General features: G+C 34.7%; 1 protein-coding gene across 2 annotated transcripts in view; it reads right to left on the bottom strand.

The window, feature by feature from the left end:
* ITFG1 (integrin alpha FG-GAP repeat containing 1) overlaps positions 1 to 26,972 on the bottom strand; it is a 307,662-nt gene that overhangs the window by 18,776 nt on the left and 261,914 nt on the right. For both annotated transcript variants that reach the window (XR_009049769.1, XM_057713042.1), the window contains exon 14: positions 20,991 to 21,069. Coding sequence is in view for 1 of the 2 variants with exons in the window: in XM_057713042.1 (XP_057569025.1) it covers positions 20,991 to 21,069 (79 nt within the window). In the remaining variant the exon portion in view is untranslated. The remainder of the gene's footprint in view (positions 1 to 20,990; positions 21,070 to 26,972) is intronic.

Raw genomic sequence — 26,972 nt, 5'->3', positions numbered from 1 at the left:
TGAGGGCTGAGAAATTGGTCTGTTTTATTCACCTCTATATTATAAAGGCCTAGAACAGGCCTGTCATATATTAGACACTCAGTACGTATTTGTTCAAATGAATGAAGAAATGAAAGAAATTTTACCCTCCAAATGTGTCAGATCTGAGACTTGTAACAAATTCCAATTCAAAATACTATATCAATTTATACCACATAGATACCAGTATAGAAATACAGTCCACCTAAAGTATCAGTTATAAATAAGAATTTTTAATACAATTTATAATACATACATAAAAGGCATTTGTGATATCAATTATCTTCACTTTATTATGAGGAAATCAAGATGTCAAACAATTTGACCAAAACCACATAGCTACTAAATGGTGGAGCTGGGATTTTCATTTTGGCAGCTTAATTCCAAATTCCACACCCTTCATCATTACCTGTGATCCCTTTTTCAGTTGAAAAAGAAGTGTGATATGTCTTATTGCTATATAAAAAGGACTTCTAATGACAAGAGTACCCCCTCCCCCTGCCAATGTCAGTTGTTCATTTCTTTTACAGTTTGGATCTCTATATAAGGCATTTGAGCCCACTGAGCATATCTTGGGCTTTGTGATGTTCCCATTCTATACCTAAAGTCAGAGCTACTTAAGCAAGTCTTCTGTGAGATGAGGTTGGTTTATCTTGTTGATCTTCTATTATGGGCACCAAGTTTAATATGATTATGTTCACAGAGGATACAATTATGAACAAGACAATCCTCTGGCTATGGGCTAGCCCTTAACCGACACTAGAATAAGCTCAGGTTCTCTGGCTCATTCCAGGTAGTTTAGAAATGTATAACTGGCAGAATAAAAAATTTAGGACTATTCTCACTCCTTGCAGGGGGATGTTAAAGAAACATCATCATGTTTTTGTCCCATGTGGTGTATGTTTTAAATTATATTTTCTTATAAGAAAACAATGGGGCTATTAGGTAGGGGACAATGTTTCTCTGTGAGAAGAATTTATAATTGTGAGAATAGCAAGCTAGACAATAACAAATGGTAGACTAATGTCAAGAAAAATTAAGCTAAGATTTTGAAAGAAAAATATGTTTTCATATTTTATGTTATTGAGTTATCAAGAGTGATTAGGATGCTATTAAAATCAATGGATTAAAAAGGTTTTGATAAATGATAAAATTAAAAATTTAAAAATCTTTTCCTTTCCTGCTATTCTAATTTAATTGCTAATGGAGCAAGTTTCTGATATAGCTAATAAAATCTTCCTAGCTAGAACAATTATCATGGTAGCTTATTCTTGAATGCCAACCTGGGGTAATAATTTGTGTTATCTACTGTGATAAGGCTCATTGTAAATGTTTATCAAATCAGATATCCTAGCCAGAAAAAGTCCAGCAATGAAATTAGTGTTTATGATCTACTCTGATAATATAATCCTTTTCCTGATATTTTAAAATAATTTTAAAACTTTCAAACAACTTACATGTGAACTTTACAGAAAAGAATCTCTATGTCAGATGCTGCATATATATATATTCTAATTCTGTGGAAATTAATTAAAAAATCTAAAGTGACCTTTGTGGCTTCTTACTAAAATATTTGAGTTGATCTGAGACCCCACTGCCCCAAATATTCTGGATAATATAGAATATCATAGCTGTTATAGTAGGACGATTTCTGGTAATATACCAGTGACCACTTTTTTAACAATAAATTATCAACTAAGATAGAATAGTAGTCAAAGAAAATAAGTGATAAAATGTAATAAAACAGTGATGATCTTCAACATTTAAATTCATTGCTGAAGTGTTTAGCCAGTTTTAGGGAGAGACAGCTAATTCCAATATATAGAACACAGTCATTGAGGAAAGAAAGGCTACTTATTGTTAACAGGCTAAACTTACCTGTGATTCTCAACATCATATTGTAATGTGACACCAGAATTCAGAAGTGGGGAAAAAAAGAGGACAAAATAGATTTGGAAGGTGAAGAGAAGCCAAAAGAAATTTTGACTGAGAATAATAAAAATATTGGTATTTAATTTTAAAATTTGGCTATAGAGACTTGATATTTAAAACATTTACTAAATCATAGCTTCTTATCTTCTTATTTTTCTGTCTTAAAATTCACTGACTTAAATTAAATGGATGGGGCTTCCCTTGTTGGCGCAGCGGTTAAGAATCCACCTGCCAATGCAGGGAACATGGGTTCAATCCCTGGGTCGGGAAGATCCCACATGCTGCAGAGCAGCTAAGCCTGTGAGCCACAACTACTGAGCCCACGTGCTGCAACTACTGAAGCCCGTGCACCTAGAGCCAGCGCTCCACAACAAGAGAAGCCACCACAATAAGAAACCTGTGCACCACAACAAAGAGTAGCCCCTGCTCACCACAACTAGAGGAAGCTTGTGCGCAGCAATGAAGACCCAACGCAGCCAAAAATAAATTTTAAAAAAGAGAAAAAAATAAATGGATGGCAACCCACATAGGAAAAAGAAATGAAGCAGTTGTTCTCTGCTTGATGTTAGAGTCTTCTACTGGCTTATATGACTAAGGTGCATCATTTTTTTCAGACTTTGAGAAAACCTAGTTTCCAGTGTAAGTGAATTCTCACTAATCACTAAGTCTGTGATTAATTAGTTTGTTTATTCTATAGATATTAAGCACCTGCTATATATCAGGCACTGTTGACTAGAGAAGCATCTTAATCAATCTGTGATCAAATTATAAGTCTAAGAAGTGTTAATTTAATGTCACTATATAAATACACCTTGGTTTTTAATAGTCCTACTTAGAAATCAGCTTAAGAACAAGAAATAGGCTATCTTCATAGAAAGGTATAATCTATGTACAGAAAGTAGTTAATACCTTTAAAAAGTATGTGGTGTTACCAGGTGCTCTAGAATGTGGATCTAGAAGAAAGAGCCTGTATTACAGTAAGTGAACACTATATAGGGAATTCATGAAGCTACATGCCTAAATGCTAAATTCCTGGTTTTCAGAAATTAGGATTGTAGCCATTTATGGAAAATTTCTTATAACAATGATGGTAGTCAATGGGTGGCTTATAGTGGAAGTAAAGGCATCTACTGATGTTTGACTGTTAATCCTTTGGAGTATTGTGACATTTCTGAACTCAGCTTCTAGAAAACTGACAAGGATAAAGTGATGAAATATGTGGAAGAACCTCTTACTAGACTGAAAATAGCTCCATAAGAAGAGGTGCTTCCAATCTAGTAACTTAGTCATTTCTATGTCCCATTCCTAGGGCCCAGGATAGTGGCTGACACATACCAGGTACTTGGTAAATGTCTGCTGTACTAACCTGAAGGTTTGGTAATAAATAACAAAGTATAATTTGTACAATTGTTTAACTTCAGTTTTTCTTGAGGTCTAATAATATGCCACACCAATGACTGCTGTTGAAGACCTCCATTTTGGCTTGAAGTAAGTAACTTTGATATCAGCTCAAAGGCTGGAATTTGAACAAATGTGTTCCTTAACACAGGAGACCTGTGATGTGATGTTATGGAAAGCACACAGGATTTGAATGCCAAACACAGGATTCGACAGTGCTTTGTTTGATCTTTAGAAAGTCCCTTGCCCTCCCTAAGCCTTGATTTGTTTATTCGTTCACCTTAACATTTGCTGAATGCACCTTGTATGCCTTTTACACAGAGATGAAAAAGACAAATCTTGACCTGGGATGCTTAAAGATACAACAGAAAAACATAACTTGAATATTTTCTCATCTATAAAATCAGAATTACAATACCACCTATTGAATGGGTTTTATGAGGCAATTACAACAGTACTTAACTTTTAATGTATATAAAAGTGCTTTAAAAACTGCCAAGCATTATACAAATGTTAGTTTTGATTATTTTATAATTATTATATAATCATTCCTCTTATTTTCTGTTTTTTTTTCTTAGGTTGAATTTCAACTTTATATTAGGTCCTGAAAAACAGCGTAACACTGATTTTTCTTAGAAGTTTTTCTGATTTCTCTTTTGGAATAAATCAGGAAGCTTAGAACCCTGGTTCAAGCTTTACCTATCAATCTGCTTCCCAGTTATACATTTAGAATGTGAGTAACTGATATATAATTCACGTCACAAAGTCCACCAATTTAAAGTGTACAATTCAGTGGTTTTCAGTCTAGTCACAAGGTTGTACTACTGTCACCACTGATTCCAGAACATTTTTATCACTCCAAAAGGGAACCCTGTACCCATTAGCAGTCACTTCCCATTTCTTCTCTGGCCCAGTTCCTAGTACTCCTCACCGCCAGTTCCTTTTTATTTCTATGGATTTGCCTATTCTAGACATTTTATATAAATGGAATCATGTAATTCGCAGCCCTTTGTATCTGGTTTCTTTCACTTAGAATAATGTTTTTACAAGGTTCACCTATTTTATAGCATGTTTCATGTTTTTAATGGGATAATATTCTGTTGTATTGATATGCCACAGTTTATCCACTCACTAGTTGATGGACTTCTGGTTTGTTTATTACACTTTTTGGCTATTATGAATATGAATATTATGCTATGAACATCCATGTACAAGGTTTTGTGTGACATATATTGTAGACTGTCTTGGGAATATACCTAGGAGTGGAATTAATGGTTCATATGGTAACTATGTTTAAGTTTTTGAGATATTGAGCGGTTTGATTTTGATAACTGCTTTTCTAAAGCTTAATGCACATAAGCAGCTAATGAAGTAATGATAAAGACCATTGCCAGTGCACTAAAAAATAATGTAAAGGGAAACAATAAAATAAACCCACAACTCTCATAAAGCCAAATTGCATTGGGTGCTATTGCCTGTGGAGGTCTAATTTAATGGTCAGTGCTCCTTTAGAGAGTTGTATTAAGCAGGTAAACTTTTCTGAGGTTACGAGCAATTATGTTTCAGCTGTCATTCTCTGGATTAAAAAGGTAAACTCTAGTTTCTGACGTGGACAATGTGGTATAAATTAGATAAATGGGAAAGCTTGGCTTGTGCTTTAGTGCACTTTATTTTTCAAGTTGGAGATTATACCTCTTCAATGGGCCATGGCATTTTGCTATAAGCTGTGTTTTTTGGTTGCAACAAAACCCACAAAGGAGTAAAACTGTTTAGTTCTGAAACAGGGATAAAAGACACATAGCTACTTTATAAACCGAAGGTGAGAGGCAGTTTTTTTCATTTCAAATTGCAAGATAGGTTATTTTTAATGAAACATGATTTAAAAATAAATGTTTATTAGACTAGGTAGCTGCCACATGTTAGTCAACTTGGAGAGACCTAGATGCAATTCTTGAATATCAGTAGACACAAAACACAAAAGTACCTTATAGTTTTTGCTTTACTAAAGTCACTTATTTCACATGTTCCTTTCTCCTAGAGGACGTGACTAAAGTTGTGAATATCAATAAGCACATTCTCTTAAACTCTTAAGTTTTCAACTTCTCCTCCTCTGCACTTTCCCTTTACTGTCTACTCAAGTCTGCACTCCCCAAACATACCTTTTTAATAATGTTGACAGGTCCAGCTCTGTAAATTCTTTCACATTTGGCTCTTAAGCAAATCATACATTCCTTTTAGTGATTATTTATTGTTGTATAACAAACCAACTCAAAGCTTAGTGGCTTACAACCATAACCATTTTATTTCCCATGACTCTGGGTTGGCTGAGCTGACTCACATGGCTACATTCAGCTGGTAGGTCAGCTGGGTTGACTGGGTAGGCATCTCTCCTTACAATCTTTCATTCTGAAGGTGACTAGACTGGGCAGATCTCAGGGCAGCATTCCAAGAGGGTAAGTTCTCAAAGTCTAAACGCTTATCAAGGCTCTACTTGTATCATGTTTGCTGATGTCCCCGTGGTTAAGTAGAGTGAATGTGGAAGGAAACTATATTATGAGTCATTGGGGTCATTAGTATAGCAATTTGCACCTCAATATTCATTGAGATGAACTATATATTTTTTTATTCCCTTTTCTCTTTGCTTTTTAGTTTGAGAAGTTTCTATTGACATCTGCGAGCTCAATGATTCTTTCCTCGGCCATGTCCAAACTGCTGCTGAGCCAATCAAAGGCATTCTTCATTTCTGTTACAGTGTTTTTGTTTTCTAGCATTTCCTCCCCCCCGCCCCCATTTGAGCCCTTAGGATACTAATTATACTTTCCTTAAATTTCTAGTCTTATAATTCCAAAATCTCTGTCATAACTGAGTCTGGTTCTGATACTTGCTTTATCTATTCAAAGTGTGGGGTTTTTTGTTTTGTTTTTTTGACTTTTAGCATGCCTTGTAATTTTTTGTTGAAAGCTGGACATGATGTATCAAGTAAAGAGAACTAAGATAAACAGGCTTTTAGTGTGAGGTTTTATGTTTTATGTTTAGCTGGCTGTGAATTAGATTGCATTTACTGGTTGCCGTAGCTGCAGGTGTCAGAGGCTAAAATTTCCTCTAGTGTCCTTGTTTTTCTCTATTTTGTTATCTTTGGGCTTCCTTTTTAAACATGGTTTGAACCTTGCTCAGCTGTAATCCCCTGTTGTTGTATAGGAGCCTGACTGATGTGGTAGTAAGATGCAGGGGGACCGTAAGTGTTCTCTAGTCTTATAATTAGATGTCAGTTTTTTAGTGAGCCTATGAATCTGGGCTGTGGCTTTCATAACTGCTTCTCAGGTCCTTTCCCCTCCATTCCCAATCCATCCTCATAGGTGAGACAGGAAAGCTAGAGGGTGCTAGAGCTGGATATTTCATTTCTTTCAAGTCAGTTAGGCTCTGGTGAAAAACAAAGTTGGTTAGATTTTGGTAAAATAATTTCCCTTGAGGGCAGGCCTCTGTTAAGGAGAACAGTAGCTCTGGGAGTATTTGAAAATGTTTACTTTCCCCCTTTTTCCTGACACAAGCACAAGAGGATTTTTCTTAGATCTTGACCATGAGAACCTGGTGTGGCTCACAGAGGTAAAAATCATGAAAGTTTGGGTCCCCAAAGGCAGGAGTTTTTAATCTCTTAAAATAGTCTCAAACTGAGTCTCCAGAATTACCCTTTAAGTGTTCCTGCCAGTGGCTGGCCCTAGCTATGGCTTCTGCTCTTATAAGCTGCCACTCTATGCATTTGTCTGTCTTTCCAGTTCTGGGGGCAGTGCTTTGCTCTGTGTCTTCAATTCTCTAATGGATCTAAGAAGAGTTGTTGATTTTCATTTTGGTCATCATTTGGCGGGGGGTGGAGGGGAGAATGGGAGTATGATTTCCAAGCTCTTTACACAATGGACCAGAAACCAGAAGCCCCCAGTAGTGTACTTGTTAAAATGGAGATTTTTCATTCATTTGTTCATTTGTTTTTTCTTTTTCTCTTTCTCTTTTTTTTGTTTATTGTAAAATATATTTAAGAAATGGGCAACCAGGCCTATTTTGCATTGTTTATTGATTTTAAAAGAATACAAAATCTTGAAATAAATTAAGTAGCATTCATATTCTAAATTGCTACTTTTTATACATATACACAATTAAGTAAAATGTATTATAATGGTCGGCAAACTGCTCACTGAATTGAAGTTTAAACTAAGAAATATTTTGCGTAAAGACCAATGTCTATACTAAATTGCAGGTCATTTGCCAAGCTATACCAAGACCCTAAAGCAACTAAATAAAACCAGTAGGAACATCTGTCTAGGATATTAGAGTTTTTCCTCAATGCACTTATGAAAATAAAAAGAAAATATTCAAAGATATTATAGCTTTTGTGTGTTGTTTTAAAAAAAGAACAAGATTTTCTTTATTGATTGTCAAATTATTTCCTTTTTGTGTTGCTCCTAATAAAGTTACATTTTTCATGTTTTGACTTTGCTAATGCTAAATCTATATTACTTCTTGTTCATTTCTGATCCATATTATACACCAATCCTTCAAATGAAGACTTCCTTCACAAAAATGTCAGCTGTTAATCAGTCCACAATGGCCTCTTCCTTCTTTGAGTTCCTATTGCACTTACTGTTGCCACTAATTTGATGCTTATTATTTATTGCTTTGTAATTATTATTTAAGAAGATATTTTAAAATGCATATGTCTAGCTCTTGAAATATAAAGTTCTTTGGTATCTGAAATATAAATTAACAACGTCTTAATATTTTTGCACATTCACAGCACCTGGCAAAGTGTCATGTTCAGTTATCCAGGCAAATAAGGAGAAGGATATCAAATTTCTATGAAGGCTTGTAGATAATGATATGGAATCCTAGCCCTTTCTTTAGACTCCACTCTATACACTGAAGCCTCATAGAAGGGGCCTGTGAATAATAAAGTCAGTCATCTTCCAGAAAGTTATTAGTTTTTTAAAAATCTTTCATTAGTGGCTTATCTTATTTTTTCTTGTTTCTACTCTCCAAATAACTGTAGATTTTAGAGAATAATGAATATATTTTATACTTCTTAAAGTACCTATGATTATAGCTTGTATTTGTATGATCAATAAATATTTTTTGATTAATAATAAAATCATCACAGAGCAAACCACTATCACTGTGCAATTTACTGTCTATACGCACAGCCCCTACTCTTAGACCACATACATATTACAAATGACTCTCAGGCTCTTGAACTTTTCATTTGTCAATATACAATCACTCTCTTAGTAATTTCTCTTCTTTTACTCGTGTCTTTTTTACTTGCTCATACTTATTTTATATATTTGTTGTTATAAGTTTCTTTTTGATTTATTCTTAATATTCCTTATGCTTATTTAATCTCATGTCTTCTTTAGTTCTCTATAAACTAGGGGGAAGTGTTGCAAAGTCACTCTCATCTTTGAAGATAAAGTAAATTTAAGTTTTATAACCCACTATTATTTTACTGAAAGAGGTTATCATGCAAAGCTGGTGGTAAGGATTTGCTGACTGTCATTTCCAGGAAAGGACCAATTTAAATAAATAACAGAATAATCCTGGTTCCTGCTCCCATCTCTTATGACATTGCTGTTATTCATGTCACTTACTCATATACTATCATCTCCCAGTATACTCTTACTATTATTACTTTAAACAATCTAAAAGTTATTTTTTAGATCAACTAAGAAATAAAAGGTCTTATTTTATCTTCATTTATTTCTTCTCTTAAAGAATATTTATTCCTTTCTTATGTAGATATGAGTTTCTGACCTATCACAGTCCTCCCCAAAGAATTTCTTTTAACTTTTTTGGGGGAGCAAATCTGCTGGTGATGCTTCCCTCAGTTTTTGTTGGTCTGATAAAGTCTATTTCTCCTTTGTGTTTAAAAGATAATTTTTCTGTATATACAATTTTAGGTTGGTGGCTTTTTCTTTCAACACCTCAAATATTTCACTCTTCTTGCTTGCATTGGTTTCTGATAAAAAGTTGGCTGTAATTCATATCTTTATTCTGCTATATGTAAGGTATTTTTTTCCCGACTTAATTTTCAAAATTTCCTGTCTTTGGTTTTCTGCAGTTTGATTATAATACATATAGGTGTAGATTTGATGTTTATCCCAACTGGTGTTCTCTGAACTTCCTGGATCTGTGGTGTATGTCATTAATTTTGGAAAATTCTTGGACATTATTTCTTCAAATATTGTCTTCCACTCTGTTCTTTCTTCTGCTCTTATACTCCAATTATACATATGCTTCACTTTGTCCCACAGTTCTTGGATGTTCTATTGTATTTTTCTTCCTCCATTCTATTTTTGTTTGTTTGTTTGTTTTTGCATTTCAATTTGGGGCATTACTATTGACATATCTTCAGGCTCAGTGATTTCTTCCTTGTCCGTGTCCACTCTACTGATGAGCCCATCAAAGAAAGGCATTCTTCATTCTGTTACAATCATTTTGATCTTTAGCATTTCCTTTTGATTCTTTCTTAGAATTTCTACCTCTCTGCCTACATTATCCATCTGTTTTTACATATTGTCCACTTTTTCTATTGGAGCCCTTAACATATTAATCATAGTTACTGTAAATTTCCTGTCTGATAATTCCAAAATCTGTGACACATGTGAGTCTGATTCTGATGTTTGCTTTGTTTCTTCAGAAGTGGTAGTGGTAAGGTGGTATTGAGGAGGGACGAATTCTACAGTCCTATGAACAATTTTCATAGGCCTGTGTCCCTGGGCTGTGAGCTTCAGAAGTGGTTCTTCGGTTTCTGCACCGCCCCCCCACCCCCAAGTGAGACAGGAAGGTTGGATGGGCTGGTGCCATTCCCCTACCAAAGGTCTTTTTTCTTGGAGCGTAGGCTTTTGTTATCAGGAATGCTCTGGGCATATATAAGGGGATCTTTTTTGGCTTTTCATCCTGAAAATCTAGTGGAGTTCCTGGAAGTAAAACCTATTAGACCTAGGGACCAGTTTTAATAAATACATGACAAAATTATTTTCTCTGTTTTTAATTCAGTATATTTGTCCCACTGATTGTGTATTTTGAGTTAGGGTAAGTCAAGATGTGATAAACTCTGTAGTATAATTTCTTCTTATAGGGCTTAGAGATTACATTTTGGATAGGTAGTAGTATCAGACTATTGCTACTGATTTAATATTAAGAAAACAAAATATTCTGTCACAGTGAATCAAGTCTTATAAAGAAAACAGCAAAATTATTCAGCCATCAAACATTAAACTCTCTCATGTTTTCTGTACATTTATTTGAAATAGTTACAGGATGAGTAAATTTGAACTAAAATATCAGTCTTAAAATTTGCCAGTGTATTAGAATGCCACATTAAATTACTTCAAAGTTTCACATTTACAGCTCAAAAAATTTAAGTTGATTTCTGCATATTATTAGTTATAAATTAGAAATAAGTAATTTATAATAGTTCACCTCCCCTCCCCCCAGAAAATGATATCCCTTAAACAGATAATAACAACAACAACAAAAAAACCAAAACAGATAATAACAAAAGTAATGATGACATTAGTTAGTAACAACAACATAAATTTATTTCCTATATTGCCTTCTTAAATGTCCTTACACCTGACATAAAAACTTCCAGTTGTTGAGATATGGAGAAACTGAATGAGTTACAAGTTATTTAGGTCAGGGATCCCTAAATATGTATTAAACTTTATACAAAAAATATATATATATAAAGTGAGAGAGAGAGAAAATATAATACGTATACTTCAAACTATTCTTAGTTGTGAAAAATCTTATTGATAGTTCTCAACATGTGGTCCCTGGACTTTTGGACCACCCTCTGGGAACTTAGAAATGCAAATTCTTTGATCCTACATAAGACCTACTGAAATGAAACTGTGGTGGTAGAACTCAGCAATTTGTGTTTTAATTAGTTCTCTGGGGAACTAATCCCATTCACGAGGGCTCTGTCCTCATGACTTAATCACTTCCCAAAGACCCCATCTCCTAATACCATCACATTGGGCATGAGGATTTCATCACATGAGTTTTGGGGGAACATAAACATTCAACCTTTCACACATCAACAAGGGTTCTAATGTCTCCACATCCTCGCCAACACTTGTTACTGTTTTTTTTGGACAATAGTTATCCTAATAAGTGTGAGGTGGAATCTCGTGGTTTTGATTTTCATTTTCCTAATGATTATTGATTCTGAACATCTTTTCATGTATTCGTTAGCCACTGGTATATCATTTTTTGAGAAATATCTATTCAAGGCCTGTATCCATTTTCTAATTGTTTTGGTGGTTGTTGCTGAGCATCCCCATATAAGGTAAGGTTTCTGCTTGAGGTAATACCTGTATCTAAGTGCTTTCCTATTATAACTGTAGTTATAACTGTAGAGCAGTCTTTCAAATAACTATTGATTCACAGGGTAGGGTATGAAAAGAATTAATGCTAGGAGAACATTAAATAATATCAGTTAGCTTGATTTTGGTAGACATTAAAAATTAATTACAAGGTTTTAATCTGTATCCTTTTTGTTCTTTATAGTTAGTTCTCTAATCTGAAAACTAAGTCTGAGTTTGTCAATATTAGGGAATAACCTCTCTGTTTTTAATGGCAAGAAGTCCTTCAGACCACTAGCGTATCCTTCCCTAAGCTACTTGAGTGTATTAAGTGGTATCTTCCTTGGTGAAAGATATAATTTAATGCAATAATGAACACCCATTCCATCTTATTTATTAAATTATTCAGAGATCACTAAAAGAAATTCTAAAATGTATACTGATTAAAGAATAAGTGCTTCCTATTAACTAGTTTAACAGAAAAGAATAACAATAGCCTCACATAAACATTTGGCAGGAACACTATTTGGTTCTTAGTATTCAGCCCATGAATTAGTAATTATATTAGAATAACCTTCAAATATAAGTAGACTGTCATTTCTGTTTTGTACAGTAAAACTACCAGTACTATGTATTACTGAAAAACTTTAAAAAGTAGTTCTGCTCACATGGACAAGGTTTAAATATACTAAGATAGGCAAAATGATACACTGAATAAAATAATCTGTTCATGCATTTTAGTTGTAAATATGGTCCAGCTCTTTGATCAAAATGACAATTTAATTACAGTCTTAACTGTTGAAAATGTAACTTCTTTGGACTTGAAGAATGTTATAAATGTTAGTTGTTTTAAGGTGAATCTACTATCTTCTTCAGAATGTGTTAGAAAAATGGAAATCTATCTTCATTAAATCAAGGAAGAAAGAAATGCAAGAGCAGAATACCAGGATCATAACTTTTACTTATTGTACTGGAAATATTTTTTTTCTTCCTATCTATCAATATATGTTCTATTATGATACTGTAGTGTTTTTTTCATCATGTATTTTTAAAAAATTTATTTATTTATTTTGTTTATTGGCTGCGTTGGGTCTTCGTTGCTGCACACGGGCTTTATCTAGTTGTAGAGAGCGGAGGGCTACTCTTCATTGTGGTGCATGGGCTCCTCATTGTAGTGGTTTCTCTTATTGCTGAGCATGGGCTCTAGGCGTGTGGGCTTCAGTAGTTGTGGCACATGGGCTCAATAGTTGTGGCTCATGGGCTCTAGAGCGCAGGTTCAATAGTTGTGGCGCACGCGCTTAGTTGCTCTGTGGTATGTGGGATCTTTCTGGACCAGGGCTTGAACCTGTGTCCCCTGCATTGGCAGGTGGATTCTTAAACACTGCACCACCTAGGAAGTCCTTATCATGTATTTTAATTTGAAAAACTTTATGCAATATATGCATCTGACAGGAAATTTTACACCTAATACTATAAATGAAGATATCCATGTAAAATGCTTTGCATAGTTCCTGATCAGAATGAGTACTACTCACTGTTGTTTATATATTACTTTAGAGTAGCCCTCAAGTCCTAGGTCATAAAAGATAATGATGATATCCCTCAAGAACTAACATCAAGCAGTGTTTTAGAATCACTGGGTCAGTAGACTCTTTTACTATCACTCAACTACAAAATAAAGTAGAATCAGCAATCTCCAGAAAGCAAGGAATGTACCTATTACCTAAGTGCTGTTTCTGAAATCATTATGAAAAATAAAAGATCATGAAGTACAAAAATCATAAGCCTATAGCAATAAAAAAGAAACAGAAACATCACAAAACAACAGTTGTGTTTGTTAAATTGTAGTCATCATTTCACTTTACACAGTTACCATGGTTTAAACAGAAATGAAACAAAGATTATTAGGGATGATTTCCTCTTTTTAGCATACCCAAGCTTTTGACAAGATGACATTTAAAAATACTGGAGTGCTGTTAAGAATGTGTGGGTTTTGTAGGTAGACAGTCTTGAGTAATCTAGCTCGACTAGTTAATAGCTGAATGACACAGCTAAATTACTTTAGCTTTCAGAGCCTCAGTTTCCTCAGTTGTATTCAACAGAATGAGGGCTGCCAAACAAGGATACTGTGAAATTCAATGAGATAACATGTAGTGGGTCTAGAATAGTGCCCAGCACAACACAGGGGCTTTATAATTATAATAAACATCCACAGATCTAGTAATTTTAATTCAGTTTTTATGAACTATTTCCACTACTTTATATTACATTTTAAAAAATCTGCTTATAACCAGATAAGAACTGTCACCATGATCTATTTTGGTAAAGTTTTCTGCCTTAAAACTTATTTTAAAAAAATGGAAGGCTTAGTACTGATTTTATGTAATCATTCATTCAACAACTACTTGGATGTCCTAGAATGGGCAACACACATAAATACAAAATTAGGTATAGAACCAGTCCTCAATGAGCCTGCAAGTCATACGGGAGATAATACAAAACTATTGATACAGGTAGAGTGTGGTAGGTGTTGAGAGGTACAAGATAAAGTTCTATTGACATCTGGTGGAAAGAGAGTTTATTTCCAGTTTTGAGAGTGGGGTTAGTGACAAACTGAGGGGGTGGTGCTAGTACTGTCATATTTGGAAGTTCTGAGATATAAGAATGGGGAAGAGGTAGAGATTGAAAGGGTGAACAAAGGCCTTGATCTTGGAAGTGGAGAAAGCTAAATATACTGGAAACGAAGCTGGATATGTGTAGGATGCATAAAGGGAATAAGAAAAGATAAGGCTGATACACAGGTAATTTAGGGTTCAATTATAAAAGTCCTTGATTCTCAGGCAGTAGGAAGCCACTTAGGGATATAAAAAGAAACTAGATTTCTAAGAGATCTCAACATTCTATGTTACTGAGGACAAACTGTTCAGACAATTGTTATCTAAATTTAGAGTAAGCAGGGCTTCCCTGGTGGCACAGTGCTTAAGAATTTGCCTGCCAATGCAGGGGACACAGGTTTGATCCCTGGTCTGGGAAAATCCCACATGCCATGGAGCAACTAAGCCAGTGTGCCACAACTGCTGAGCCTGAGCTCTAGACCCCGTGAGTCACAACTAATGAGCCCATGCTCTGCAACTACTGAAGCCCGTGTGCCTAGAGCCCGTGCTTCATAACAAGAGAAGCCACCACAATGAGTAGCCTGTGCACCACAATGAAGAGTAGGCCCTGCTTCTCCACAACCTCAGAAAGCCCATGCACAGCAACAAAGACCCAATGCAGCCAATAAACAAAAATAAATAAGTTTATAAAAAAAAATTTGTAAACTTCCTTACAGTTTCTAAGACTTTCTGTACTTCTTGTAATTAATTAATTAATTAAATTTACAATTAAATGAAGAGGATATATCAGTATTGCTTAGAGCTATTCCATATTTTCCCTCCCTCCCTTTCTATCTTTCATTTCAGTGAAAAAAAAAAAAAAAAAAAAACTTTATTAGCCACACCCTCATCTTTATCTCTGTGGACTTAACTATTCGTGTGAGATCTTTAGTTGGTGTGAGGTTAATGAAAGGGAATGATTCTTCTCGTAAGAATTCATTCTTTCAGATAAGAAGAATGTCATGGATAATCTAGCAGGGCATAATAACTCTTTCCATTCTCTTTTGTTGTGAATTATGATTTTTGACACAAAAATATGCCTGATTAAGTATTACCCAAGCTCAAATTTTTGCATATGACAATTTAAAATGTGATGAGTGATTAAAATGACTCAAGACTAAAAAAAAAATTTTATGGATAATTACATGTGGATAAATGGAACATGACTGTACTTTGAAGATAATTTCAGAAAATATGTAGGTGAGAACTGAACATGAAGAAGAAAATGTTTTGACACTGGAAGATGTAATTGGCAATTACTGGTTAAAATGGAGAAACCTGAAAGGTTAAAATTATAGACAGACAATGTGCTTATGTGTTACAAATCATTTTTTCTCAATAATCTAATGTTTACCATCAATATGAATTTTGCTATACCTTAATCCAAATGCTTCTTTACCCTTTCACATCAGTCTACCATATATTTTAACTGCTCTTATATTTGAGGCCTATGATGAAGGGTGCATAGCAGGTAAAGGTTACTTATGCTTTTCTCAGATACGTTAACAAACAGTAATGTTAGAGGACTAAAGAGAAATAATTTTTATAAGAGAAGGGCCAAATATGCAACTTATGAGGTAGAAAAACAGCTCTTGGTCTAACAGTGTTATTATTTAGAAATGACCAACAACTCCCTAATCCACACAATTTGGTCTACATGCTCCTATTTACTAAGTTCTTATCCAACATTACTTAGGAAATTTGGGTCTTTGTTGCAGATCTCTGGCTAATTTACAAGAATAGTAAATGGTTATTTAGAAAACTAATAACTCCTCTGTAATATAACTGACATAACATTTGGCTGTTCAGGTTGTGCTAGGAAGTGGAGTAAGACCACAGAGTATTTGGTAACAATGATAAGATCTGTCTACAAGAAGAAAAGGTAATTAGGTCAGGAGTTTGAATAACACTAAGGCAATGTTATTGTCTTTGCAGTGGCTTTGAAACTTTTTTGACCACAGCCCACAATAAAAACTACATTTCATGTCATCACCCAGTAAGAACACAGATACACAAACCCTAAAATAAAACTTTCATGAAACAATACCAAATGTGGGGTACTCTTGATATTTTCTTTTATTCTATTAAATAAAAAGTGCTTATCAGAAGCCATTAAATTCATTTCATGACCCACTAAATGAGTAATGACCCTTAGCTGTTTTGTAAGAAAACCAGGGGTGCAGTTTCTGAAGTATTCATATGGAGCCATTCTCTTCCTAGAGTGGAAAGTTCTCTACTAATAGGACTGGATGGGTTGGAAGGTATGGCTTAACCAAGTAATATTTCTGGAGACTTCAACATGCTTAATTAACACTTAAACTAGAAATTTTCATCCTTTAAGATTTGGGACAGGTTTTCATAATAGTACTGCCTAAGTCAATTAAATTAAGTGCCACTTCCCTGTTAAGAACATATATTTATGCATGAAATATAGCATATGCTTGAAATATTTTAAAAATATTTATTATGATTACTTACTATTAACATATTTCTCCAATTAAAAGCCATATATGATCAGTGTAGTAAACTAAAATGCAAAAACTATATGAAGACAATACCACAATCCTGGTAACATTTCTTTGTCATTTTGTTTTTATATTTTTCCTACACATGGGTACACTTAAAAACATCCACACCCACAACTACACAATTTGGATTATGCAAACAGATGTGCCTCCTTCCCAAGTATTATACCTTAAACATCTGTTCATTTTATTAAAAATTATTCTAAAATATTCTGTAGGCTGGAAATTATTAAAAAATTATTATTTCTCTATTGTTGGACATTTTGATTTTCTCAGTTTGCTACAGCCTTTTATTTTTGTTTATGATTTTTTGCCACGAAAATGTGTGCATTCATTTGATTTATGCATTTATTTTTTCTATAGATATTTTCTCCTTTGCTTTTATGCTTACAAATTCCTTCCCAATCTAGGGAAGTAAATATTTAACTGAGTGAGAATAAACCCAAAGTTCCATTACTATTTTGAAGTAGATTAAAAAGCAATCATGCTAAAGAAATATTCTTCCATTCACTTAAAAAAAAAGCAACGGGGGACTTCCTAGTGGTGCAGTGGTTAAGAATCCACCTGCCAATGCAGGGGACACGGGTTCGAGCCCTGCTCCAGGAAGATCCCATATGCCACGGAGCAGCTAAGCCCGTGAGCCACAACTATTGAGCCTGTGCTCTAGAGCCCGTGAGCCACAACTATTGAGCCCATATGCCACAACTACTGAAGCCCACACACCTAGGGCCTATGCTCCACAACAAGAGAAGCCACTACAATGAGGAGCCTGCGCACCACAATGAAGAGCAGCCCCTGCTCACAGCAACTAGAGAAAGCCCGTGTGCAGCAACAAAGACCCAACACAGCCAATGAATAAGTAAAATAAACAAATAAATTTATTCAAAAAAAAAGCAATGGGTAGAGAATATTATTGAATGGGTTTTTGGCATCTAATAAGATATCCTACTAGGTGCCAATGCCTGGTTTGTAGTAGAGTTTCAATAAATATATATTGTGAACAACAATCACTGATTAAAAAATCTTTTCTATAATTTTCAGAGTAGTATTTTTGGTAGGTTTCAGTTTGCTGTAAAATTTATCTTTTATCTTTTTTTTTCTTTTTAATAAAAAGGATTAAAAGTAGTAAATAGTTATAGAAATGTACCAAATAGGAAGTGTATCTCTTGAAATCTTGTTCTCCCAAGATAAATGTTAATAATTGGATGAGTATTCTTCTGGACTTTTTTCTATGAAGTGAGAATGATTCATTTAACTGCACAAAAATATATCACATAGATCTTTACTGTTGTATTGTCAGACTGAAAAAAAAAGTGAATAATCCAGTTACTGCATCCACAAACAAAGCAATTCCAAAGGAAACTAGAACTAAAAAGAATGAAATTTTGCCATTTGCAACAACATGGATGGACTTTGAGGGTATTTGCTTAGTGAAGTAAGTCAGACAGAGAAAGACAAAGACTATGTTTTTACTTATATAGAATGTAAAAAGTTGAACAAACAAATGAATATAACAAAGCAGAAACAGACTCACAGATACAGAGAACAAACTAGCGGTTAACAGAGGGAAGAGTGGTGGGGAGAGGAGCAAGATAGGGGATGGGAATTACGAGTTAAAAACTACCAGGTATAAAATAAATAAGACACAAGGATATAATTTCAGCACAGGAAATGTAACCAATATTTTATAATGACTTTAAATGGTATATAATCTATAAAAATAATGAATCACTATGTTGTATACCTGAAATAACATAACACTATAAGCCAACTATACTTCAATTAAAAAAAATTAGGACTGGCTAGATGAACAGACATGGAAAGACTTATACAACATACCATTATGTGAAAAAAAAAAAGAGGAAGACAAATCTTTAAAAAATTGATCTACTGTTATGATAATAAAGAGATTTTCACCATTTTAAACAAACCATCAGTGCATTCCTGAGATAATCACCTACTTGATGGTCTTAAGTAAGCAATCTTTCAAAGTACAGGTGAATTTAAATTGTTAGTATTTTAGATAGCATTTTTGAATAATAATTCACCAGTGAGCTAAGTTTTTGGTTTTGGGTATGCTGGCTTTGTGTACTAGCCATAAAATTATACTAGCTTTATTTTATCATAAAATGAAATAAGTAACTTCATTTTTTTCCCCTGCATTCTGAAACATCTAATTTAGAACTAAAATTATCTGCATCTTGAAAGTCTAAAAGAGTTAACTGATAAAAAATAAAACCAGCTGGTCCTGGAATCTTTTATATACAATTTTATATATGAATTAAAATGTAAATAGTATTTTGTTCAAATCATCTATATTCAGATTTATTTTGTTTCCTTGACTGACAGTGGTATATTAACATATCTGACTATACAGTTGACCCTTGAATAACACAGGTTTGAACTGTGCAGTTCCACTCATATGCAGATTTTTCTCAATAGGAAATACTATAGTACTACACAATTCACACTTGGTTGAACTGGAGGATATGGAGGAATGAGGGCCAACTATAAGTTACAGGCAGATTTTCAACTGCACAGAAGATTGGTGCACCTAACTTCCACGTTGTTCAAGGGTAAACTAATTGAGTTTGTCAACTTCTCCTTGAATTTTCAGTTTTTTTTGTTTTGTTGTGTCTTATGGAAACAAAACATGCTGATGCAGTAACAGGATGACAGTATTAAATGTGTACAATTAGCTTAAAAGGAAATGCACTCTGGTATATTATGTTAGGCCATTATATAAAATGAAAATGGCCATAAAATGAGTTCTTCTCTCTTGTTTAGTTCATTTACAAGATGGAGGAGTGACAGTAACTCTAATTACATGTACTTCTTCATGGTTAGGACTCTAGCAGTATCAAAGAAGCATATGAATATGTTAGAATTCCTTTTCCTTCTTAGAGAATTGAAATGTTCACAGTTGTATTTACTGTGGTTTGCATCTTACCTCAGTCAGCTAGCCATCTGTCAAGATCAGACATCCTCTGCTTAGCCTTATTTCCCTTTTTTCTTTTCTTTTTTTCTTTTTTTAACTTTATAAATGTATAATTGGCATAAAATGAAGTGCACATATTTAAAGCATGCAATTTGATGTCTTGACATATATGTGTATATGTACATAGGTGTACATATGTATGTATACATGTCTGTGAAATCAGAAAAGATCAGGAGTACATCTCTGACCCCCAAAAGTCTCCTCTTCCCCCGTGATCCCTCTTTCTTGTCCCTCCCAGCTGATGACCTGCTTGCTGATGTAGATCAATTTGCATTTTCTAGAATCTTATATGTTCATGGAATCATACAGTATATACTGTTTTTTTGTCTGGCTATTCCCGGCAAACCGCCCCCCCCCCGCCCCCCCCACCTAACTGTTTTGAGATTGATTCTATTTCTTGCTGAGTAGTGTCCCACTGTATGGACAAATCAATTTGTTTATGCATTTGCCAACTGATGGACATGTGGGTCATTTCTAGTTTTTAGCTATTGCAAATAAAGTTGCCATGAACACTGTGAACAAGCCTTTGTATGGATGTTAAGTGCGTTCACTTTTCTTGGGTAAATGCCTAGGGGAGCATTGGCTGGATCATATTATTTCCCTTTTGTCTTGACTGATTGCATTTCCCTTTATTCAAATGTAAAACATGATTTTTCTTTATAATCATATATCAAAACATATGATTACATAATATTATATAAATTAGTATAATATTCCAGTTTCTAGTCCACATATGAAAAAACTAGTTTTAGTCCAGGAGTAGACTGGATTCCTAATTTTTACTTCTTCTAAGATGAGCTCTGTTAACTAATTTACCACTTCATACTTTGATCAAGATAAGTGAAGCAACTGCTCCCAATCTCTCTGTTACTTTAACTGAAAAATAAGGATAATGATTTGGCTCCATATAGTAGGGATACACGAAGAATTTAATGTTAATATATTTGTCATGAAGACCTTTTGTAATCTACTGATGTTAAGTATAAAGAAAGTATATTATAAAAAAGTGAAGATTTTTTAAAGAGTGTGAAAACGTGATGATAATTTTTGTCATCCAGTTTACTTTGTTAATATATTGATTAAAGATGCTATTATGCATATCTAGTCTTACCTGAACCATTTTTCAGATATCCATTTGCATCTACAGTTGTATACATGATATAAGGTCCAGGCTGATTCACTCCAAAGGGCTGTAATAAAAAAGAAATAGTTAAACCTTGGAAAATAAGTGTATCATTTGAAGTTTCAGACAAATCTATTACAAAAAGTAAACACTCCTACATAAAATTCTTACATAGATGGCAATTACTTGGAGAACATGTTCATAAACAGATAACCAGTGTTATCTACTAAAAAACCCCTGTATTAGTAGGAAATTCTTAACATTTTAAATGATTTGATAGTTGTATTTATATATTTCATTAATTTTATTGGATATTTCTAAGATCTAATAATGTCTCTTTATTACATAAGAATCAGTATTTTAGGCAAAAATTTCTTTACTACTTTTGGTCTCACCTGGAATAGTTTTATTATGACATTTTTGTTGAATATAGCATCGCTTTTCCCTTCTGGAACAACTGGACATAGTTTATATTTTCCCAATAAATATAAAAGTAAATAAAATCCATCCATAATAATCATAATAGAATAAAAAATATTGCTGAGTAGTCCCAAAACGTTTTTATCTCCCGCACTAGACTTAGAGAACACATTATTTTCCAGTTAAGGAAAACATCACTGGCAGAGCCTAGTTACAATGGTTAGGTTTATCTCCAACTTGTGTATTGCTCATTTCTGGAACGTTCTTCATACCTTGATACAATGATTTATTCTCTTTAGAAATCAAGGTTAATTAAATTGGGTATAAAGAAACCAATGTGGGACTTCCCTGGTGGTAGAGTGGTTGGTAATCCGCCTGCCAATGCAGGGGACATGGGTTCGATCCCTGGTCTGGGAGGATCCCACATGCTGTGGAGCAACTAAGCCTGTGTGCCACAACTACTGAGCCAACGTGCTCCGCAACAGGAGAGGCTGCCACAATGAGAAGCCTGCGCACCACAATGAAGAGTAGCCCCCACTTGCTGCAACTAGAGAGAGCCTGCACACAGCAACGAAGACCCAACTCAGCCAATAAATAAATAAATATTAAAAAAACAAACAATGTTTGCAATAGGTATCCTAAGAAGAGATGAGAAAATGATCAAGAAATGTTTTGAACACTTCACAGAATTAAAAATTCTACTGTTCTTCCCAATAAAGTAGGGAAAAATTAATAAAGAAGTTTAGATAATCTAATTATCTAATTAATTATTTAAAATGATTTTCCTCCAAGATGACAGGCAAGAAATTGTCCTTGATACTACAATTGCCTGATTGAGATTTTAAGAACTGTATAAGTCCACATGCTTCAATGACCATGAGAAAACAGGTTGCTACAAGAACAGAATCACTCATAAGGCATTGTTAATTGAGCAAGATTCATGAAAGACTATCACACATATAATAAAAACAAACTTGTTAATGAAGTATTTTTATGCAGAAAGAAGAATATTATGCTTTGTACAACATACTACTTCCATGAAAGAATTACCAAAATTCTATATCTATATTGCTGTTTTGTAGATAAGCAAAAGAAAGCATTTTTCTTTAGACATGAATGTTTTTTAAAGAAACTGAAGTAAAGTTGACAAACAATATTGAATTTCAGGAGTACAGCATAGTGATTCAGTTATTTTTTTCCATATATTCCTTTATAGGTTGTTAAAAAGAAGATGTTAACCCTGTGGTATACAGTAAATCCTTGTTGCTCATCTATTTTATGTATACTAGTTTGTTGATCCCATATTCCTAATTTGTCCCTCCTCTGCTTCCTCTCCCCTTTGGTAACCATAAGTTTGTTTTCTATGCCTTTGAACCTGTTTCTGTTTTGCATATAGATTCATTTGTATTATTTTGTAGATTCCACACAGAAGTGACATCTTTCTCTGTCTGACTGACTTCATTAAGTATACTACTCTCTAGGACTATCCATATTACTGTAAATGGCAATATTTCAATCTTTCTTACTGCTGAGTAATATTCCATTGTATGTATATGCACCATATCTTTTTTCTTTTTTTTTTTTGCTCTCTTGGGTCTTCGTTGCTGCCAGTGGGCTTTCTCTAGTTGTGGTGAACAGGGGCTACTCTTCGTTGCAGTTTGTGAGCTTCTCGTTCCGGTGGCTTCTCTTGTTGCGGAGCATGGGCTCTAGGCATGTGGGCTTCAGTAGTTGCAGCTCGTGGGCTCAGTAGTTGTGGCATGTGGGCTTAGTTGCTCTGTGGCATGTGGGACTAGGGATCAAACCTGTGTCCCCTGCATTGGCAGGTGGATTCTTAACCACTGCACCACCAGGGAAGTCTCTATATGCACAATGTCTTAAGCCAATTGTTTGTTGATTGGGTTAATTATTGTACATGTCTTGGCTATTGTAAATAGTGCTGTGATGAACATTGGGGTCCATGTATCTTTTTGAATTAAAGTTTTCATTTTTTCCGGATATATATGCAGGAGTGGAATTGCTGGATCATATGGTAACTCTATTAGTTTCTTAAGGAAACTTCCTACTGTTCTCCATATGGCGGCATCAATTTACATTCCTACCAACAGTATACGAGAGTTCCCTTTTTGTAGACTTTTTGATGATGGTCATTTTGACTGGTGTGGGGTGATACCTCACTGTAGTTTTGCTTTGTATTTCTCTAATAATTAGTGATGCTGAGCATCTGTTTCATGTGCCATCTGTATGTCTTCTTTGGAGAAATGCCTACTTAGGTCTTCTGCCCATTTTTTAATTGGATTGTTTTTTTGCTATTGAGCTGTATGAGCTGTTTGTATATTTTGGAAATTAAGCCCTTGTCAGTCATGTCATTTGCAAATATTTTCTCCCATTATATAGGCTATCTTTTTATTTTGTTGATGGTTTCTTTTGCTGTGCAAAAGCTTTTAAGTTTGATTAGGTCCCATTTATTTAATTTTGCTTTTATTTCTTTTGGTTTGAAGACTGATCTAAGAAAATATTGCTACAATTTATGTCAGAGAATGTTTTGCCTATGTTCTCTTCTAGGAGTTTTATGGTGTTACATCTTATATTTAAGTCTTTAAGCCATTTTGAATTTATTTTTGTGTATGGTTTGAGGGAGTGTTCTAATTGCTTTGTATGTAGCTGTTCAGCTTTTTCAATACCACTTGTTGAAGAGACTCTTTTCTCCACTATATATTCTTTTCTTTTTCATGTTGCTTCTGAAATCCCCAGATGCTTAATTTTTATATGGAATCTAAGTCTCCTAGGTCCATAAAATCTATAAACAAGAAGGCTATAGGGAATTACCATAAATTACCTGGGCTAATGGAATGAATAAAAGGAAAGTTTTCATCTAATTATCTGGACAACATAGACAGTGTTAAGTGTCTAATTTTATGGCTCTAACACATTAATTAGCATAACTGCTTGAATTATCTCCCTTAATAAATTTAATTTTTACTGAAATTGACCCCAAAAGACTCCTTTTTGAAGGACAAAACAGAGTTGATGTGGAAATCTGAACAGATTTTATATTTTTTATTTTTTATTCAGTTATCCCATTTTATGAGTAAGTGGAATTTCTAAGTCTTTCTGTGAATTTAGTCTCTTCTGATGCCATGATCAAATATCATCAAAATGCAGTGTCCCAGCTAGAAGAGCGAAGAATTGTGTTCAGGCATTGAATATTGGTAGAGCTTTAAGTGAAGAATTTACTGTGTATTTATAGCGTTTACCAGGTCTCAATGATCTGTCTTTAGTATTATCCTGATCTCAGTGAATATGCTGAGAATTTCAGATTTCTAGAAACAACCATAATAATAGCCAAAGTTTATTGAACATCTACAACATGCCAGATATAGCAGTAACAACTTTATATGCATTGGCTCAACAGTCTATTATATCCATTTTCAAGATGAGAAAAATGAGGGCTTTGTATCAGGCCCCACGTCTAGTAAGCAGCAGTCCAGAATTAAACATAGGTAGTCTGAATACAGGGTCCACATTCTAAAACATCATGCTATACTGACAGGCACTGATAATATAACAGGAACCAAACACTCTAAGAAATGAATATATGACATTTTCACAAAAACATGAAGCTCTATTTATAATTCTTCGGGATGTTGGCAGTTCATCCTGTGTAGCATTTAAAAGCCTTTAAAATAACAATTTTATAATTGGTCTCATCCCACAAATTGAATGCTATTCCCACTGCTCCCCAAAACACACCCTTCCAGTATTGTTGGGATTCTTTGACCTCCAAAGTAGGATATGCTCTCTTGACTCCCTTGCATGTGAATAATTGCTGTAGGTGATAGGACAACCTGGGTGGCTTTTAAGCTACATATGGACAAATTTTGAATGGGACGCTGTCTCAAGGGGAATTTTCTCACAGAATCCATGACATGCACGCGTAGCCCATGGCAATCCCTGCAGGGGTTGGTTTGCATTTCCCATGCTTGCTGATCCTGCATATATATCTCAGAGAAAACTATGGGATGCTAAATTTTAGCTTCTTCAGCTTCTCTGATTTAAGAGTAAAGTAGTTTTCCATGCTGGTACTTCTTCCTGGGGTAGTATGTATGTTTAGTTTAGTAAAGAGTCCTGTTGGAAGAATATTTGTTGGGCCGTTACTTTCCTTGCTTCAGGATGGGATGGAAGCCTCCCACAGCACATGTGCTCCCTGAGGCTGGCTGGTGGGAGCTGCAGGAAGCAAAAAAAAAAAAAAAAAAAAAAAGTCTAGGGGTAGGGGGAGCCTGGATTCAGCTGCTTAATCAGGAGTTCTTGAGACAGGATGGGTCGCAACCCATTGTTGTCCCCAGGAAAGAGTCTTAAGAACTGCTCACTTTGCACTGTTCTTTAGGGATACTCAACATAGGTCCTCTCCATGATTCTTCCTCTGTATGGTTGTCACTCTAAGATGACAAGACCCCAACATTCTCAAGCTTATTAGTATGAAGCTATGGAGCACACTGTAGAAAGAGAGAGAGAGAGAGCAAGGGAGGGAGGGAGAGAAGAAAAAAGAGAGGGAGGGAGAGGGAGAGAGAAAGAAGAAGAAGGAGAAGAAGAGAAGAAGAAGGGGAGGAAGGAGAAGAAGGAGGAGGAGGAAGGAGAAGAAGAGAACGGGGAAGGGGAAGGAGAAAGGGAGGGAAGGAGAGAGGGAGGGAGGGAAGGGGGAGAGAGAAGAGGCATTAATCAGGAGCACACCTGTCACATGCAGATGGGGTGCAGCAGAGGCAGGAGGCTTGTGGCTGGCAGTGATTGGTCAGGTTCTTGCAGTCCAGGAATATTCTAGTTTTCTTTCTTCCTCTCTTCACCTGTGTCCGATAAGTTTAGAAGCTGGGAGGAGGGAGGCAAAGGCTGTTGTACTAGCTTTTGGTCCCTCCAGCTTCCATTGTATATTCTTGCCTCCTCTTTCATAGATTAACTGACCATAGGTGGGTGCGTTCATTTCTGGACTTTCTATTTTGTTCCATTGATCTGTGTGTCTGTTTCAGTGCCAATACCAGGCTGTTTTGATTACTTTAGCTTTGTAGTATAGTCTGAAGTCTGGAAGGATTATACCTCCAGCTTTGTTGTTCTTCCTCAGAGTGCTTTGGCAATTCTGGGTCTTTTGCAGTTCCATATAAATTTCAGAATTATTTGTTCTAGTTCTGTGAAAAATGGGTATTTTGATAGGGATCACATTACATCTGTAGATTGCTTTGGATAGTATGGCTATTTTAACAATATTAATTCCTCCAATCCAAGAGCATGGGGTATCTATTTCTTTGAATTATCTTCAGTTTCCTTTATCAGCATTCTATAGTTTTCAGCATGTAGGTTTTTTTAACCACCTTGGTTAAGTTTATTCCTAAATATTTTTTTTGATGTGATTTTAAATGGGATTGTTCTTTTACTTTCTCTGATATTTCATTATTAGTATAAAGAAATGCAACAGATTTCTATATATTAATCTTCTATTCTGCTAACTTGCTGAATTCATTTATTAGTTCTAGTAGTTTTACTGTGGAGACACTAGGGTTCTCT

Source organism: Hippopotamus amphibius, chromosome 16 (genome assembly GCF_030028045.1).
Source record: "Hippopotamus amphibius kiboko isolate mHipAmp2 chromosome 16, mHipAmp2.hap2, whole genome shotgun sequence".
Classification (NCBI taxonomy): Eukaryota; Metazoa; Chordata; class Mammalia; order Artiodactyla; family Hippopotamidae; genus Hippopotamus; species Hippopotamus amphibius.
Note: the sequence above shows the minus strand (reverse complement) of the source record. Positions and strands in the feature narration are given on the sequence as shown.